The sequence below is a fragment of the Caenorhabditis remanei genome, chromosome III, assembly GCF_010183535.1.
Source record: "Caenorhabditis remanei strain PX506 chromosome III, whole genome shotgun sequence".
Taxonomy (NCBI): domain Eukaryota; kingdom Metazoa; phylum Nematoda; class Chromadorea; order Rhabditida; family Rhabditidae; genus Caenorhabditis; species Caenorhabditis remanei.
The window spans coordinates 5,612,438-5,630,336 of NC_071330.1; the positions used below are offsets into that span (position 1 = coordinate 5,612,438).

Here is a 17,899-nt window from a genome sequence, read left to right on the forward strand (position 1 = left end):
CATTTTCTAGATTTTTCTGGAAAAGTTTTTTTTTAAATTCCAGACCTGGTTCCACGAGTTTTTTTTGAGAATCTGTTATTTAAAAAATGACGAATAAGTCTGTAATGTTCCATCTTTTTCGTATAAAGTATGCATTATTCATCCAGTTTGTTTTTTTCTTTTCCATATTTCATTCACCGGCATATTTTATCATTTGTTTGCTTTTAAAAACGTGTTTAGATTGCTTTCTCGATTCTTCTTTTTTCAAACAAAACAAAAAAGAAGGAGTGATGGACGATCGATATTGCAAATCTTTGCAACCTGCGAATCGTTCCAATTCTGCAATCATATTCGTAACTTTCCCTTCTTCCAAATTGATCTGTTTCGGAAGAAACGGAGACGCTTTCCTTCCCGACTACCACGGAAACTTCTCGGCTGTTTCGGTCGAATAGTGCTTGCAGTGTGTGTCACCATCTGCGTCTCTTCCCTCATCGCATTGTCTCCTCCACGTGGTCGATTGGTTTGTTGCGCGAACCTTCTAGAACAATTCATTGACTTCCCGAAGACCTCGTTTCTCATAGAAAACAGTGTCACCCCGCCTCATATTAGTTATTTCTGCCAGAAATTTGCAATTCTTATTGACATTTTCGATACGTTAGACCTGTCTTTCATTGTTTCCGCGTTGTTGTCTTTATCTCCGTTTCAATTTTCATTTTTTTTCGCATCATTTCGTCTCTTTTCTCGTCGTTTTACACTCTGCGTTTTGCATTGAAAAATGAAAACGCAAAAATGTTACCAATCATATGTTTCATTTTACAGAAATGACGCAACTCACCAACTTCAACGCTCCATTTTCAAACCAAAACTCGAATTTTCACCAGTTTTACAATTTCGACTCACATCAACACCAACCGCTAGAAGGAATGCACTATTTTGTGCGAGAGCCGAACGGAAAACGTCCGTTCCCGACTGAATTCGAATTGGTAAGTACCTATAAATAATTGTTCAGGTGAAGAGAGATTGACTAACCTTTAAAAAAGCCAGCAGGAAACAAAATAGTGTTAATCAAAATGGTTATTGTTCTGATTGGGGGTACAGATTCAGCGGTTTTCAAGCGAAAAGTTTTAGAAAATTGTTATAATGGCCAGAGGTCAGAGTGCAAAGAAGTTTTCCACGTAGCCATGAGCTGGAATAACACAATTTGTGCGCCCGTGGCTTTCTGCGAAAAACGTTGAATTTGCTCACCTTGTGAGTCGTCGAACTACATATAGGCTCCTATAATTTCAACTTCCCCATTTTGAAAACTTTATAATTTAAAAATCGCAAGTCTACAACGACGAGTTAGCGTGGAATATAAAAATATTCAAGTCTTTCGGTCTAAATAGGGAAGGAAATAGGCGGGAGTGAAGCCCCTAAACATTTAAACATCACGTGTTGATTCATGGACTCCTAACCGATTTAGTTTGCATGGTTGAACGGGGGAAACAGATGGTCATTCCGGGAAAAAGTAGAGCGTTTTCTTGCAAAATTCTTCTCATCTGCGTGTTTGACCCGTGCCCTGTTTGAAAGTTGGCGCCCTTTTTTTGGCGGCCGCCCACGTTTCAAATAAACCTGATAGTCATTCAGTCTCATTTCTTTCTTTTCCCTCATTTAAAACTTTTGATCCACCTTCATAATCGACAAAGAAACATGTGAGATAATTGGATTTGTTGAACGAGAGTCGATAGAAAAGCAAAACATGCGCGCTCCTCTAGCCTCACAAGTACCTGTTTGGTTCATGGCGGTAAACATTTTGTTCGCTCAACTCGCTTTCAATCGATTTTTCATCGAGCGAAAAAAACAAAATGCTTTTCGCTGTTTCAGTGATAAGCTCTCTTTTTAATACCATCCGATTTTAGTTTTGTCTTCGTTTCACTTCTTCCACCTCTATACCTTCTCTCTTATCAAATATTTGCTCTTCATTCCTACCCTCCTCTTATTTTCGCTAATTTGGCCATCGTTCTGTTCTCTTTTAGTCTCTCGCGCGTTCTAATCATCAGTCATTCATTAGTTTCGTTGACTGTTTTCATGGAATGAATTGTCGTGAAATGCGACGTCGCCGGTGCGGTTCACCGAAGTGTCTGCGCCCTCCCGTTTCCGCTTTGACTCTCGACGCCCGGGTGTGTCGCCCCATGCAGTCAACCCGTCTCGCCCCTTGTCCCTCGCTCTCTCTTCGTTCCTTCTCGCTTCTAAGCAGATTACCTCGTTACTTTCTACCTCTTACCAGTCAGAACATTGATCAACTGTTTTGAAAAAATTAGAAAAATAATAATAGTCCCAGCGAACATGTGCCGTGCTTAAATGACCAAATGTTTGCAATGTAATTCGAATTTTTGTTATTTTAGGACATGGAATATGTGCCGAGAACGAAGCGACGATTCGATAAAATAAGCGCGTGTCTGGAGAACTTCTCGATTTCCAATGACAAGCCGTCGCCCATCAATCTGTATGTTTACCGCAAATTTACCTAGTTCAACCATTGTTTTCAACATTTTCAGTGAATCATCTTCTGATGAAGAGATGGATGAGGTGTATGCTGATCCGGAAATCGAAGAGATACCCGAATCGACGACAACTCCTCTGATTGTTGAACCTGATGATGAACCAGCTGTCGCCAAGAAGATTCGACTAGATGGATCACTTCAAAGATATTTGGAAAAATGCAAACAGGATCCAATGACATTCCTTCCAAAGTAAGTTTAGCTTCACACATGTTATCCAGTTTTACACATTCATAGCGTACATTGTTTCTTATTCCAGACAAGAACAGCTAAAAGGAAACGAAGTGGCCGTCTGGCAGCCCGCTATACTGGTTTCACCAAAAAATGATTTCAACATGGCCGGACGAATTCAAGAAATTGATGATGATGAAGAGGAACGATTAAACGAGGAAATCAAATCTCGAATTATCGAGAACGAGGGGATGGTTGACGAGGACGCCCGCGGTAACGAAACAACGGGTATCGTTGAGCTGAGCTCTGGCTCTGATCACAGCGATATTGGCTCATCGTGGAGCTCTCCGGTGCCATCTCCAACTGGCTCTTCTTACATTGTTGAACTTGATGACTCTCCAAACAGCCTGACGAACGGAAGTGTTACCGACGAAGAAATGATGGAGTTCGACTGATCTCATTGTATAAATATGTACGGGTTTTGTATCCCTAGCAATAATATTGTTGATTTGTATTGTTCTTATTAATTCTACAAACTGTAGATTCTTCCATATGTCTTTCCATGTTTTTTCCTGTTCATAAACTAATATTTCTGTTTCGTTTTATTTCTTTTTTGTTATTCAGCAAATGTGTCAATCACTTTACTCTCTCTTTGTGAACGCTATTTCGAAATACTGATTGCCCAGTTTTACAATGTGAACCACGTAAACTTTTTGATCAGTGTCTGAACTCGACAGCTGGCGGAGGAAGAGTGATAGTGTCTTTAGAAATACTAATTTTCTCTAAAAATGGTCGTGTGTTTTCTTTATTCTTTCAAATTTATAAAAGTGAGAATAGTGGGAAGACCAAATAAAATGAATCACCCAATTTACTTTAGGGTGTGGTTCTTCCACTTTTGTCGGAATTGAACTTTAGAATTGTGGAGAGAAAACATGAGGCAAATATTGCTGCGAGGCATTTCAGCATTCTTCATTCTTCCGAGGGTAAACGATGTAGCAACAAGTGGAATGATTGTTTCAGATCTATAATTTCATTTTAATAATGCAAAATGGCGACAAGACCCCACAAATCAAGGAGAAACGTGGTGCGGGAAACACGAATCGGGGAGAAACGAATCGGGGAAATACCATTCGGGGAAATACAATTCGGGGAGAAAGGGGCGGGGTCGCGAAAAAACTGTGCCGCAGTTGCAAAAAAGCTTTTTTACAGTAGTTTTAACAGGAAAAATTACCATGGGCAAATTTTTTCGCAATTGCCGCACAGTTTTTCGCGACTCCGCCCTTTTCTCCCCGAATTGTATTTCCCCGAATGGTATTTCCCCGATTTGTTTCTCCCCGATTCGTGTTTCCCACACCACGTTTCTCCCCGAATTGTGGGGCCTCGGTTTATTCGAAGAAATTGTAAAGTTAAATTTCAGCTCTGAAAAATGACAAGTGATGAGAAAAACTTTGTGTATAAACAAGTGTTTACCGGATTCCCACTTCGAGAACTTCAGTCTTATTGTGGAAAGAAAGAGAATCATTTCAGTTTTCCATGGTAATGCAAAATCAAACCGTTCTTAGTTTTCGATCCTAATTTCAGGAGAGTCTACTTGTACACAGGCCAAGGATTGGTGTATACTCAACTTCAATGTCTGAAATTCGCTGGAAACGAAGACTGGTTCGTAGACGCTCACGTTCAAGTATACGTGTTCGGAAAATCAGGAGAGGAGCTAGCGAGCAGAAAAGTTGTTCACTTTTCAAAATCATCGAACGATTTGGAAATCTGGAGAAGTCGAGTTAATCCAAATATCAGTGATTTCCTTTTGGTAGACAACAAGTTGACGCTGGAAATCCACGTTCAAATCAAGAACATGTCGGGAGCAAAAGAAAAATTGAAGAGCTTTGATGAATCGATGAAAGATTTTTCGGATATCGTGCTCGTTGTTGATAATGAGAGATTTTATGTGAACAAAATGGTAAACAATATTGTAATTTTTACCACGAGAAACAAGAAAATTTCAGTATCTCGCCTCTCATTCGGCCTACTTCAAGAAGCTATTCATAGACAATCCAGTTGGTTCCGTCCAATCCGAAATTCTTGTGACGGATATGAATAGAAACGATTTTCAGAATTATCTGGAATTGATTCATGGAGATTCAGCGGCAATCGATGGTAAAGTTCTTTTTAAAACAAGTTTTAATAAATAATGAAACTCGCAGATGACACTGTTGATGGAATACTCCAGTTAGCTGATATTCTGGACTCAAAAGTCGCCACAAAGAACTGCGTGGATTTTCTTTTGAACAAGTCGAAAAAACTGTTGAGACACAAGTTTGATTTGGCCGTTGATTACAAGTTGGATGCGCTCAAGGTTTGTCTGGTTATCCGAATAAATTGAAAAGAATTTCTTTTAGGAAAAATGCATCACTGGCATGATATCTTTCGATGATATCCGTTCTGTTGTTCCAAAAACGTCGAAACATGTGGAAGACTCGGTTTGGAAAGAGTTGCTTATGAAGGCTCTTTCTATGCATTAATTTTTTAATTTGAATGTTTTTTTGCTAATTTGTTAACATTATATTGTTCTTTTTTTGTTAACCGTGCTCCATTCTCACTCGAGGAGACAGTACACTTGCACAGTCTGCGTCTTCTTTCTTCTCACTGTCTCTTCTTTCAAAAAACATCACAAATGTTTGTCACCAAATACTGCTTTTAATCAGCATATGACTTAATTTGATATTTATTGAATGTTCATTTCACATGTTCTCGTTGATAATTGAAGAAACAATCGACTCCTTTCAATTTCAAAACCAAAAAACTGCGTATCCTTCACAAGTGACAATCACTTACTTTTCTCTTTTTCTCTTTTTGCTTCCTCGTAGTAAACATTCGACCTCCCAACATTTCGAAATAGTGATTGCTAAGTTTTACATTGAGAACCTGCAAACTTTTGTGTCTGCGTCTCAAAATGGCAGCTGACCGAGAGAGAAAATATCAATTGTCTCACCAGAAAGTAAACGCGTTTCTTTCTTTTTTTGGTTTGTAAATCCTTTTTCTTCATTTAAAACTACTAGAGTAGAACCTGCGTTAAATAGTTTCATGAAATATCACTCTCATCACATGACTTATTGATTTATCGAATAGAAAACATTTCTTGCTCATCCCTTCTTCTTATCTTTGGAGAACAACCCTTCTCCTTTCCTCAAGTTTACTTGTTTATTACGAAGGCAATTCTTTCGAAATCAATTTTTTCAATCAATTTTTCTACCCGAATGAGAAAATTTCCTCATCGTTAAACGTACGAATTTTATTCTTCACTTCTCAAAATGTCGATAATTATTTATAACTCAGTTTTCATCATTTATGTTATTAAAACCGTGAAAGATACAAGTGGCAACTTTCAGGATGACCTCCTCTTCCTCTATTCCATCCCCTCCGAAAACCTATCCAATAATCCGACTAGATGGAGAAAAGTACACATTATTCAATGACAAATCGATCGGAAAAGGAGCATATTCCGAAGTGTACGAGGGACGCACTGAATCGGGTCGTTTAGTTGCTGTTAAAACTGCATGCAAAAAGATAGAAATTCAAGCGATTCGCGGAGAAATTGAAATACTTCGTCAGCTGAAAGGCGCTCAAAATATAGTACAGTATATCGGAAGTACTCAAACAATAATGGCACCTGGATCGGTTACCCAAGAGACTATTTCTTTTGCGATGGAGTTTGCGAGAAGCAGTTTAGAAGCTGAAATGAGAAGACCCGAGAATCATAAAGGGCTCGCTGCAAATGTCTTTGTTGACTTAGTCGTGGATTGTGGTAAGTTAATTATTTAAATCTTGTCACAATTTACAAACTAACAACTGAAATTTTCCAGCGATGGCACTATCGGCTCTTCACGAACACAACATTGCTCATCGGGACATCAAACACATGAACATCCTTCTGTTCCCTGGTACACCGACACGTGGCAGACGATCTAATCACTTGTTTAAACTGTGTGATATGGGGTGCAGTAAAGCTCTTCTGGAAAATACGTCACACGAGATGAGAACTCTTGTCGGAACTCCCAACTTACTGGTGAGTGAAAAAATAAGGCTGATGTAGCAACAAGCTAGTTTCAAACATTAAAAACCTGAATTGATAAACAAATTTTCAAACGTATATTAGGAGAAATAATGAATCGAAAAAATTTCTGTAAAAAGTATCCAAATACTCTTTTTCGATTCGACTTATAATCGAAATTAGAAAAAATATTCAATATTTTAAATTTTTGTGAATACTGAAACCCGGGTTAATTTTACGCATACATCTTTTTACTGATGAACATGATGAGTGATGTTTCGTGCTTCTTTTTTGCTCAAAAAAACAGAAAATCCAGGAAAACTGATTTGATGACAAACTCGATTTCCTTAAATGAACATTCTTATTTTCAGCATCCGTTCCTCGCCAAAGAGATGGTAGATCCACGTATGGACCGTAATCAACATGACTGGAAGACGAAATCTGCTTACACACCAGAACAATGTGACTTGTGGTCTCTTGGATGTACTCTATATTTCTGTGCGACTGGAAAATTCCCATTTGAACACGAGAGAAATAATAAGAAATTGTACCATGATGCCGTGGTTGCTCTCACTCAAAACGAGAGAGCAATTGCAATGACACCTGTAATAAAAGGAAGAGACGCAGGAAGGCGAGAGATTCTGTACGAATTTGAGCCTGTCACTGAACTTCCATCGAAATTCACAAGATATCCGAAATGGCTTGTGTGCACTGTGACGTGTCTTCTTCGCAACTTTTTCCATAAACCATCAATCGATTACTATTCGAAAGTAGCCAATGCAATGCGATCATCGAAACAAAAAACATTTGTATCGGTAGATCAGATGTGCATTGTAGAGCATACAGACATGTCAAAAGTACTCGAATTGGGAGATAGTCTACCGAGTATTTCAAGTTGTCTTGGATACCCTGATGGCACTGATCTACTTCTTCTATCAAACACATCATCTAAGTTTGTGGATTCCAAACAAAGAAGTGTGGATAGTCTTCAGGATGATGTTTATCTGGTTGTTCCGAAGAGAAATGAAGTTGATTTGAGGAAGATTTTGGCCAGAAATATCGAATACCACGAGTTTGATGATATGACTGATAGGAAATTGGCAGAAGTTCGAGCCAAAAAGTGCTACGACGGATTGAGCATGCTGAAGGAAACAGACGAGTATCGGGATCTTTTTGATCGAGTTTCCACAATTTTATCGACGCAGTTCACATTGGTAAGAGCCCTTGTTATTGGAGAAATTTTTTTTGTTTTGTTTTTCATATCAGAGCAATTTGGGAAAGTTTTTTTTCAGCTGGTTGAGGAATTGAGTCAATTCGAACGTGTTCAAACAACATCTCGCTTCGCGGTCTACGTTGATATGGCATCTGTTCCCATAATGTTATTCGATGGTGCCAATCAGGATACCAAGACGATTTCCGAGCATTGTATTCAACAAGCAAGACAAGCGAGAGAAGAACTCGAGAGACACGCAAAAGTTGCAATGAATATCGAATCGATGGCTAAACAATTGGCGAAAGATTCGCGAAACCTTCAATTGAATGATATTGATTTACCTGGAATGAGGGAAGAGATTGAATCATATTTCTTCTATGATAAAAGAACGATTATTTCAACTCGAGTGTATTCTCAACAACTCGTGGAGCAGTGTTACAAACGACGAAATCATATAATGGAACAGATTTTCAAGTCTCCAGATAAGATTCAGAAGTGTAAACTGAAACAAGCAATGGATTTGGCTGCATCCCTCAGTCAACTTCGTTTCGATTACCAGAGACTTCAAAATACAATTTCTGAATGCGTTGATCTTCTGGAGAAACCTTTCCAAGAGATGAAGGAAGTGGTGAATAGATGTCTTCAAGAACAAGGATATTCAAGAGATTCCATGCAAAAGTCCATGCATTTCTTGGCTCCAGAATTCCGTGAGAATCAGGCTCGAATGAAGAAAACGACTCGATCATGCAAAAAGTTGATAAATGAATTGAATCAAGAGATTGAGCAACTTGGATTCATCCGAATGGGTGACACATTGGTCAAAACGGAACAACGGATGGGAAAGGACGAAGAAAAAGAAGAAGAGAAGACATTAAAGAAGTCAGAAGAGACGCAGGAAGTAAGTAAAGTGTTTAGATGATGCGATTATTTTGATAAGCTCTTTCCTTCTTCATTCTAAATATAATCGGATTTTCATTAATTCGTTTTTTGACGTTTTCAAAAGAAACCTTTCCGTGTCTTCATTTTCAATGAGTATTCTTTGAAAACGTACTAAACTTATAGTTTGCCCTTGTGGGCGGAGCTTTCACTCACTTCTAACACTTTTCTATTTTTATCAGATCCCAACGTTGAACCTGTCACCCGAAGCATGCACATCGGAGCTGGACACCACTGTGTACGTGATCTTCTTTCTTTTTTCTTGTAAAACATATTTCTAGAGAAAGTAGTTTATTATCTTCCGGTTTAGTGCACTACTATCAGATGTATAGTCTAATTAGAGGGATATTCGTGCTATGTTTCGCAGAAATTCTTGGTTTTTGGTCGTTTTTTCTTTTAAAAGTTTCTAGTAGCACGTGTTGCCTCACCACGAGCTTGCCACGTGGAAATCACCACTTTGTTTATAAAATTGGAAAGAAAAAATCAAAAAGCAGAAATTTTGTTACACATAGTACGAATAGTAGTGTAGTTGTCAGTGTCGTTGTCAAGTGTGTGTGATCACTGGATTCATTTATTTATAGACAAAAAACAGATGAGAGATTAGGAAAAATGAAGCGCAGAGAGAACGGAAACGAAGAGGATTGTTGTGTTTGTCGGGATTGTTGCAGCAAACTGAATGAGAAACACGAGAAAAAACGTCAGGAAAAAGAAAAGAAAAGGAAATCCACTGGCAAAAGACACTGATTTCTCACACTCTCCTCCCCTCACTCCAACTCATCCACTAACTTTTCTGTTAGTTTTTGTTGAGAATGCATTAGAAATGTCAGAATATAAAAATCCCATAAACTTTTGTATCGAAATTTTCTTATAGATCATTTGAATCATCTTCCACATCCTTCGAATCAACACCTCCTTCTTCTCTACCTAAAGACGGGTCCAACTATTTCCAAGTAAGCCTCCTCTAATTCCTTGCTCCGCCCCTGTCCTCTTTTCCGTCTCACTCCGTTTTCTCTTTTTTTTCAGGCCGTCTTTCAGTACTTCGCGAAGCCATCTTCCTCCTCCTCTCCTCGCTCCTCAACCACTTCTCCTTAATCATTCAATTTAAAATGTATATGATTTCCTGTAAATAGATTGAATAGGCCCGTTACGAGTCTCTACTAAACATGTATCATTCCTACTTTGTTACCAGTGAAAACGAAAAAAAAACTACACCGGAAATTTGAAAGCGGCCATTGATTCCTTTCCATTTCCTCTCTTACCACTCAATTGTTTCTGTTTTTGTTTCATCATTCTCATTGATTGCGAACACTTTTTGTATAGATTCATTTTCTTTTCTGTCTCTCATTTCTTTTTCGGCAAATAGACGCGTTTTGTAATGAATTACTCGGATTATCTCTTTCTCTCTTCTCAAAAGAAGCCTTTTTATCTATTATCATTTCTTTCCCTCTTCTAGTTTTCAACAGGAATTTCCACTGCCGATATTTCTTGCTTTTGAAACTGCCGAATGTTTCTCAAATATTCGTTTTCAGATTTGTAGAAATGGATCATTTTCTTAAATTACTGCCGAAGTTAACGCCTCAATTGAGAAAGGTTGGTTCTTCTGGTATTCATTTCTGCTGACGAATTACTCGTAGAAGACGAAGCTAATTATAGTGAGAGCATAGAGGAAGTTTTATTGCTGAAAGTCGGAAACAAATGGAATAAACAACGTTTTCCCATCTTCTGCAATCGCAATTGCTGAAATTAGTTTTTTCGTAGAATTTATTCAAAGTTTACGTACAAAATCTATAGGAAATCAGCAAACTTTAGAAAAATTTACTCTTTAAATTTCACCTTCAAACTATAAAAAATTCCAGGGAGATTGCGGAAAAATCGCTGTCATCGGTGGTTCCCTTGAATACACGGGCGCCCCCTATTACGCCGCTTCTTCAATCTCTCGCCTCGGCGCTGACCTAATCCACGTGTTCTGTACTCCAGATGCAGCTCCAGTCATCAAAGGATACTCTCCTGATCTTATTGTTCATCCAGGAATGAGTGCTTCTTCGATTCTTCCGAAACTTCCGAGAATGGATGCAATCATTATTGGACCGGGTTTGGGAAGGAATCCAAGTCTCTGGCCATTGCTACAAGAACTTTTTCAATATGTAAAGAAAGAAGAAGTTCCATTTGTAATTGATGGGGTAATCGGATAAACACAAATGAAATGTGAAACAAACTTTCTCATTTTACAGGACGGACTATGGTTTGTGTCCGAGCACATTGAACACTTTCCACGTCAGATGATCACTACAGTACTCACTCCGAATATTGTTGAATTCTCTCGTCTCTGTAAATCGGCTCTAGGCGAGGAAGACGTGCTGAAAATTAAAAATAACAGTCAAATACAACACTTGGCTGCCGAATTGAGTCGAAAAATGGATGTGACGATTTATATGAAGGGAGAGGTCGATTTGGTGGTGACACCGAATGGAGAAGGTGAAGAAAATGATGTCTTTATGAGTTTCAAGTAATTTTTTCAGTTTCAAAATGCTCGACGGATTCAAGTTTGAGAAGGTGTGGAGGTCAAGGTGACGTTACTGCTGGAAGTTTGGGTCTCTTCCTGTTCTGGGCTAAAAAGTTTGTTTTTAATTGAAAAATACTCGCAAACCCGAGATTTTTTCTCAGAAATCCTGGAAACGACTGGACATCCGCTCACCACGAAGCGGGTATTTCATCAAGTTGGCTCGTCCGAACAGCCGGAAGACGTGCATTTGAGAAGCACGGACGATCAATGAACACTCCGATGTTACTCGATGAAATTCCGAAATTGGTACGAGATGTGGAGACACGTGAAATGAAGGACATCGTTCATACAGACAGTTCGAAACATTAATTAATTGATATTTGATTTATGAGTATATTGTAAAATGACGAAAGGAAGAATAAATATGGTTTTTGGGTACAATCCGAGTACACGACAGTCTAGAGGATGACAGGCGGGACCAAGATAGAATGGGTAGATAGAGATATGAGGGTCAATGACGGGGGAATCCGCTTTTTGATTTCTGATCTTCTATTGGCCCTCAGGGCTGACATGTCTTCTTTTAATATCATTTGCACTTTATTTTCGTAGGAATGCTCAACTTTTGTTCTAAATCTAGTGGGCGGGGCGAAGTCAAAGTAATTCTAATGTATTATACAAAAAATCGAAATTCTTGCTGTAGAATTACAAACATTAGGTTAATAAGGCGAACGTACAACGGAAACAGTAACCGAAAACTTTCTGCAATTCTGTCAGCGAAACTTAAAAGTCTCTACAAGCTGTACTCTGTTATCTAATGTTTGCATGTTTCTGCCAAACAGGTGGTCAATCAAATATTGCACTTCTCTCTCTCTCTGTCTCCTTCTAATGCCTATTGATTATTAAAATTCTCGTCAAAAACAACAAAATAACCAGTTGGACCAGAGAGGTTTATGTCGAATGAAACGGAATTGTCTATCCATTTTTATGCGGAAATTCATTATTCGAAACTATGGAACAGTGCGCTATGATCGTGAGTTTTATCAGTGTCCTTTATTGCTGAAATCAATCTGGAATTCTCTTTTTCTTGAAGCTGTGAGCCCAAAATTAAAAAGGGTTGAGTAAGCTGAGAACTGTATAATTCTAGAAGGATTACACTGGAGCTTCGGATGGGTTTCCTTGAAAAGTTTCTCAAAAATTGTGAAGTATGGAAATTCCCGAGAGATGTTTACAAAAGAGTCGTTCCCATTCAACAAAATATGATTTATCATTTTTTTTGGAATACAGTTTCGCACGTTTTCATGGAATAGAACTTGAGAAGTTTCATTCATGTTTCCACAGAAAACCGAGCACACATTCTCAAAAATGCTTTGATGGATAGGCCGGACTCTAGCATGTTTGGTCCAGAGGAGTTTTCCCAGTACCGTAATTTCTAAATATTGAAATGAAAACACGCCAAATATTCAAGAACTCTCTACTGAACTTTTTTAACCGTCCTACTAGCCAGCCCCTTTCGAGAAAGTGATTTTTGTTTACTGTTTTTATATTTGAAAATTCTCATAAACACTTATCAAATCTGAATCGCCCCTAGACTTTGCATTATCTCTTGACCATTTGGTTTCTCTCTTTTTCATTCAATTTCCCTCTGTTTGCCTATCAAATTTTTATCTGTTTTATCAATTGTTGCTCCCCCTCCGATCGTGTTGTTGCTCACTCATTATCTCAAGTGTTTTCTCGTCTTTTATCTCCACTTCATGACTATATTTAGTCGGATTCAAAAAAGAAGAAGATCTGTGTCCTCTTCTTCTCCTTTCTCTGCTTCTTCCAAATACAAAAACTGGTCATTTATCTACCTCTCAAATCTGCCTCTTTTAGAACAAATGAATGAGAATTTGGAGAAGGAGAAAAGATTCAGTTTTTTTCAGTTTCAGTCTCTCTTTTACACTGTAATTGCACTCGATTGACAGGTGTTCTAGATTTTGAGAATACGTCAGTATCTCCCTTTCAACTTTTTTCTTTCTGTGAATACGCTTCTTTTTGGAAACGACTGCGCCACCGTCTAGATTCATCCAAGATCTATTTTCTGAAGTTTGATCTACCTTATCGAATTCCCTAATCTTTTGCCAAGAAGGCCCAACAAACTAACAGAAATCTGAGCAAGTGTAAATGCACTTTGTATTTCCTACAGTAACCGTATACTATTCCAAGTAAGGCAAGATCTCAGTTGATATGTTTCTCGAATCTCACAACTGAAACCTCAAAGATCACATCCAACACAGCACATTTGAACACTCAGTTCTTTTCAGTTTCAATAAACTCAATCGAAACCATACTTCAACCCAAAAAATGCAGTTTTCCCCCTTTTTCTCTTTTCCTGTTGTCACCTGATGACAGAATGTTGCCATTTGCATATCTACCAACATATAAATATTTGTCCAAATTCACAAAAACTAACTCCGTCATTTCGATATGTACATTTGAACGAGGAAAAGAGAAAGGAGTGTTTCTATTTGATTGATATTTACATTCATCTTATCATGTTATATTCTAACACAGATGTGAAAAAAACTAAGTTTGCGTGATTGAAGATTAAAAGTGACAAGTTCAAAAAGATCTGTTCCCTTCTCTCAATTGCCTTCCTCATTCAAACTATTCATCTCCCTAAAGAATGAATTGTTGTTCAGAGGTATCAGACGAAGGTATGAAACCTAACAACTCCCCACAACGTCTTGTCATTCGGAAGATTTTGGTTCTTCTTGGTCCATTGGTGGCTGTTCCCTTGTTATTCTTTGGACCGGTAAGTGGTTTTTGTAGAGATCGAAAATAGTTTTTTGTTCATTTTTCGGTTATTCGCGAAGATTTGAGTCTACGCTGTTTACTGTTAATACTCATGAATTTGCAAGTTTTTTACCAAGAAAAAGTTACCTATAATACCGACCAAAAATATATCATATTTTGCCTTTTTCAGTTGGAAAAAATGCTTAACTTTGAGAGTGTGTCATAGTAAAACTAACGTCCTCACAATATAACTTTATCGACAAAGTAATTTCTCCCTCAAATCGACGCATTTCAGTGCAAAGTAGTGCGATTTTTGAGCTGTCCACTCCAAATTACTACAACTCTCTAGGAAGTACCCCTACAAAAAATTTGTCATCTACAAAAATGAAGTTCTACTTTTGGTCTTTTTGATCCCATAAAAAGTTGTTAGTTTTACCATGACGCACTAACAATTATTTTTCTCAGGGATTTTTCAACTGAAAAAGGCAAAATATGATATATTTTAGTTCAGTACTGTAATTACACTTTCTAGTAAGTTTCCGGGTCCGATGGTTCGTAGAGAAAAGTTGTCAAGTTTTCGAATGAAGTGTTTTTCTAGGAATACAGATGTTTGTTCTCCATAATCTTCCTCTCCACATATTGGATCGGGGAAGCGTTTCCCATCGGAGTAACTTCCCTCTTCCCATTGGCTCTCTACCCGATTCTCCAAATTGTTCCATCCAAACAAATAAGTCCAGTCTATTTCAAGGTAAATACTTTTAATTCCCTAGGCTTAACTTTTATTCAAATGTTTTTAGGATTCGATAGTCCTTTTTATGTGCACTCTAATCATGGCAATGGCAGTTGAAGCAACTGGATTACATCGACGAATCGCATTGAAATTATTGACGAAAGTTGGAGCAAAGCAACCAGTGTAAGGGATCAAATGGACTACTATTATCGTATATTTAATTGTAAACTTTTCACTCCCTTTCCTTGTTTTCCTAAAAGCCGTTGTCCCACTTTGACTTTCTTTCAGAATGTTGCTCGGATTCATGTGCATCACAAGTCTCATTTCATTCTTCGTCTCTGACACTGCATGTACCGCCCTCATGTGTCCAACAGCAGTTGCTCTTCTGATGAGTATGGCTGATGCAGTTCAACATTTAAAAGAAGGAGATAAGAAGTTGAAGCCACCTCCAGATGACGCAACGATAGCAGAGAAATTAAGATTAGATGAGATGGCTCCACAAGATTCTGGATTCTGCAAAGCAATGATATTGGCATGTGCACATGCTTCACTTATCGGGGGAACTGCTATCATCACATCGACTGGCCCAAATTTGGTTTTTAGAGAAAATATTAATAAGTGAGTGGACCTCGAGAAACAATAAGTATAATTTTTGTTCTTCACAGAAGATATCCTGAAGGCCAGGTCACAATGACATATTTACAATGGATGGTTTTTGCAATTCCACCAATGTTTTTCTATTTAATAGCATCTTATCTTATTCTAGTGGTTAGTTTTCATCTGGTTGAACATACATTTCGAATATTCAAAATCTTGTTGCAGTGTTATTTCATGGGACCATCCACACTTGTGAGATGGTTTGAGAAGCCAACGAAAGAGGAGGCACACCTGAAGAAAGCTGTGGAAAAAAATATTCAGTCAATGTATGAGGATTTGGGAGATATATCGTGAGTTTCAGAAAAGATAGAGATGACACTTCTTATTTTGAGTCGTTTTGTTTCATTAGGATCAGATCCAGGTATATTGGAGTTCAATCGATATGACAAGGAGATTTTGAAATTAATATACCGTAAAACCTCTAATAGAGGTGTCCCAGCAAAACCTACTTAACGTGGTATATCTTTTTTGTCAAAAAATATATCAAAAAGTTACCAACAGACAAAATATAGCTTAATACTTAAAAAATATTTCTTCAATTGAAAAAAGTTTGATAGCTGCTAAAGCAGTTGAGATATTGCGTACCTAACTCTTGGGGCATCTCTATGAGAGGTTTTACGGAATTTGAACTATTCCAGATGGGGCGAGAAGTCCGTGTTCACCTTTTTCGTCATCCTCATCGGATCCTGGATTTCTCGTGACCCCGGATTTACCTCCGGATGGGGAGACCTTCTACCTCACAAGAACTATCTATCTGACAGTGTATCTGGTGTTCTCATTTCATGTCTTTTATTCGTTTGGCCTAAAGATCCATTCGATCCAATTGATCCAACTGCGCCGATTCTCAAATGGACTGATATGAAGAGCAAGTTCTCATGGTCATGTACACTTCTAATTGGTGCTGGATATGCTATTTCAGAGGGTGTGGATGTATGTTTATTTATGAATTAGAAAGGAAGTACATTGGATTTTATTTCAGAAATCTGGATTGTCTCAACTAATTTCGTGTGGAATGCGAAAGATTTTCATCGGAATGAGCTCAATTCCATTGCAGTGTATGTGTCGAATCCCAGAATTGAATCATAAAATTACTAAATTTTCAGTGACCGTAACCACAACTATCGTGATAATGACTGAATTTGCAAGCAATGTATCGACAGGAAGTATCTTCATCCCGATTGCTCTCGGAGTTGTAAGATTGATTATTCTGAAAATTTCAAGTTGTGATCTCGTCTTTTACAGGCCGAATCGATGGGTGTTCACCCTTTATACCTTGCTCTTCCAACTACAGTAGCCTGCTCATTCGCTTTCATGCTTCCAATTTCAACGCCTCCAAATGCAATCGTATATGACACAAAAGTGATTTCAATGATCGAAATGGTAAGCTTTCCATCTATAGTGGCGCTTCGAAAACAGTGCTGGCCAAAATTTTCGAAAAAAAATCACGAATTCCGAAAAAGTTGCAAAAAAATTTACCGGTTTTCGAAATGAAACGAAAATGTGATGGCATGCCGGTTTTTTCGAAAGCAATTAGCAACTTTATCAGTTTTCATGACATGAATTGATAAATATATTTTTTTCCGATTTCCGGAACAAAAACTTTCGAAATCCGAGTCGAAAAGTCACTCTATTTCCATCTCAAATCTTAGAATATTCTAGATCGTTTGTGGATTTCTTCTGAACATTGCTTGCATTATAATCACTTCACTAAACATGAATACATGGACATATTTCATCTTCTCTCTAAATAATTTCCCTGAAAACATATCAATTTCTTCTTCGAATTCTTCGTATCCAGTCTGCTGAGAAGTAATGTACAAAACCTTTTTTTCTGAATTTGTTCATATTTAATGTTTCAACAGATCTCTGCTGAAAAATAGCCTTCAATCTTTTCTTTGATAAAGAAAATAAACATTTTCATACATTAATGTGTTCATATTCTCTGTTTCCTTTTTTTGAGAGAAAGATGGTCATTTTTCAACGAGATGGAAGGAGGAAGCGCAAAAGAACGAGCAATAATATTTGCGTTTCGTCTAGAAATGTCTATCCGCCTCTTGAAGAACAATACATATCAAATATTATTGTTTTGTTCCAGTTGTTCCAAAAGCTAAGGATATGATTCGAGTGAAATCAACTTTTCGGATACTTTGGTTCTATTTTTGAAATCGGAAAATTTTGAAATAGAAAACGAAATTTATCTTGTATTCGGATTTTCTCTTCACTTACATTTGCTTTGTTTCAATATGTCGGATTTTTGAATTTCACCGTTTCAATTTATCTCAATATTATTTTCGCATCAATGACTACATTTCTATCTGTTCGTTTTCTAAACGTTGCAGAGGATTTG

General features: G+C 37.7%; 3 protein-coding genes across 3 annotated transcripts; all 3 read left to right on the forward strand.

The window, feature by feature from the left end:
* Positions 1-800: 800 nt before the first annotated feature.
* GCK72_009253 (uncharacterized protein) lies at positions 801-3,145 on the forward strand (the record flags this gene model as incomplete). Its single annotated transcript, XM_003092627.1, has 4 exons — positions 801-962; positions 2,364-2,464; positions 2,517-2,711; positions 2,779-3,145. 4 exons carry the CDS (start codon positions 801-803, stop codon positions 3,143-3,145), a joined length of 825 nt encoding a protein of 274 aa, XP_003092675.1.
* A 971-nt stretch (positions 3,146-4,116) lies between these two features.
* GCK72_009254 (uncharacterized protein) lies at positions 4,117-5,209 on the forward strand (the record flags this gene model as incomplete). The annotated part of the gene is made up of 5 exons (XM_003092638.2): positions 4,117-4,226; positions 4,272-4,647; positions 4,694-4,844; positions 4,892-5,043; positions 5,087-5,209. 5 exons carry the CDS (start codon positions 4,117-4,119, stop codon positions 5,207-5,209), a joined length of 912 nt encoding a protein of 303 aa, XP_003092686.2.
* An 8,879-nt stretch (positions 5,210-14,088) lies between these two features.
* On the forward strand, positions 14,089-17,358 carry GCK72_009255 (uncharacterized protein; the record flags this gene model as incomplete). Its single annotated transcript, XM_053727290.1, has 11 exons — positions 14,089-14,184; positions 14,764-14,913; positions 14,963-15,078; positions 15,184-15,513; positions 15,561-15,663; positions 15,718-15,842; positions 16,191-16,482; positions 16,532-16,607; positions 16,656-16,744; positions 16,795-16,932; positions 17,212-17,358. 11 exons carry the CDS (start codon positions 14,089-14,091, stop codon positions 17,356-17,358), a joined length of 1,662 nt encoding a protein of 553 aa, XP_053586867.1.
* Positions 17,359-17,899: the final 541 nt, after the last annotated feature.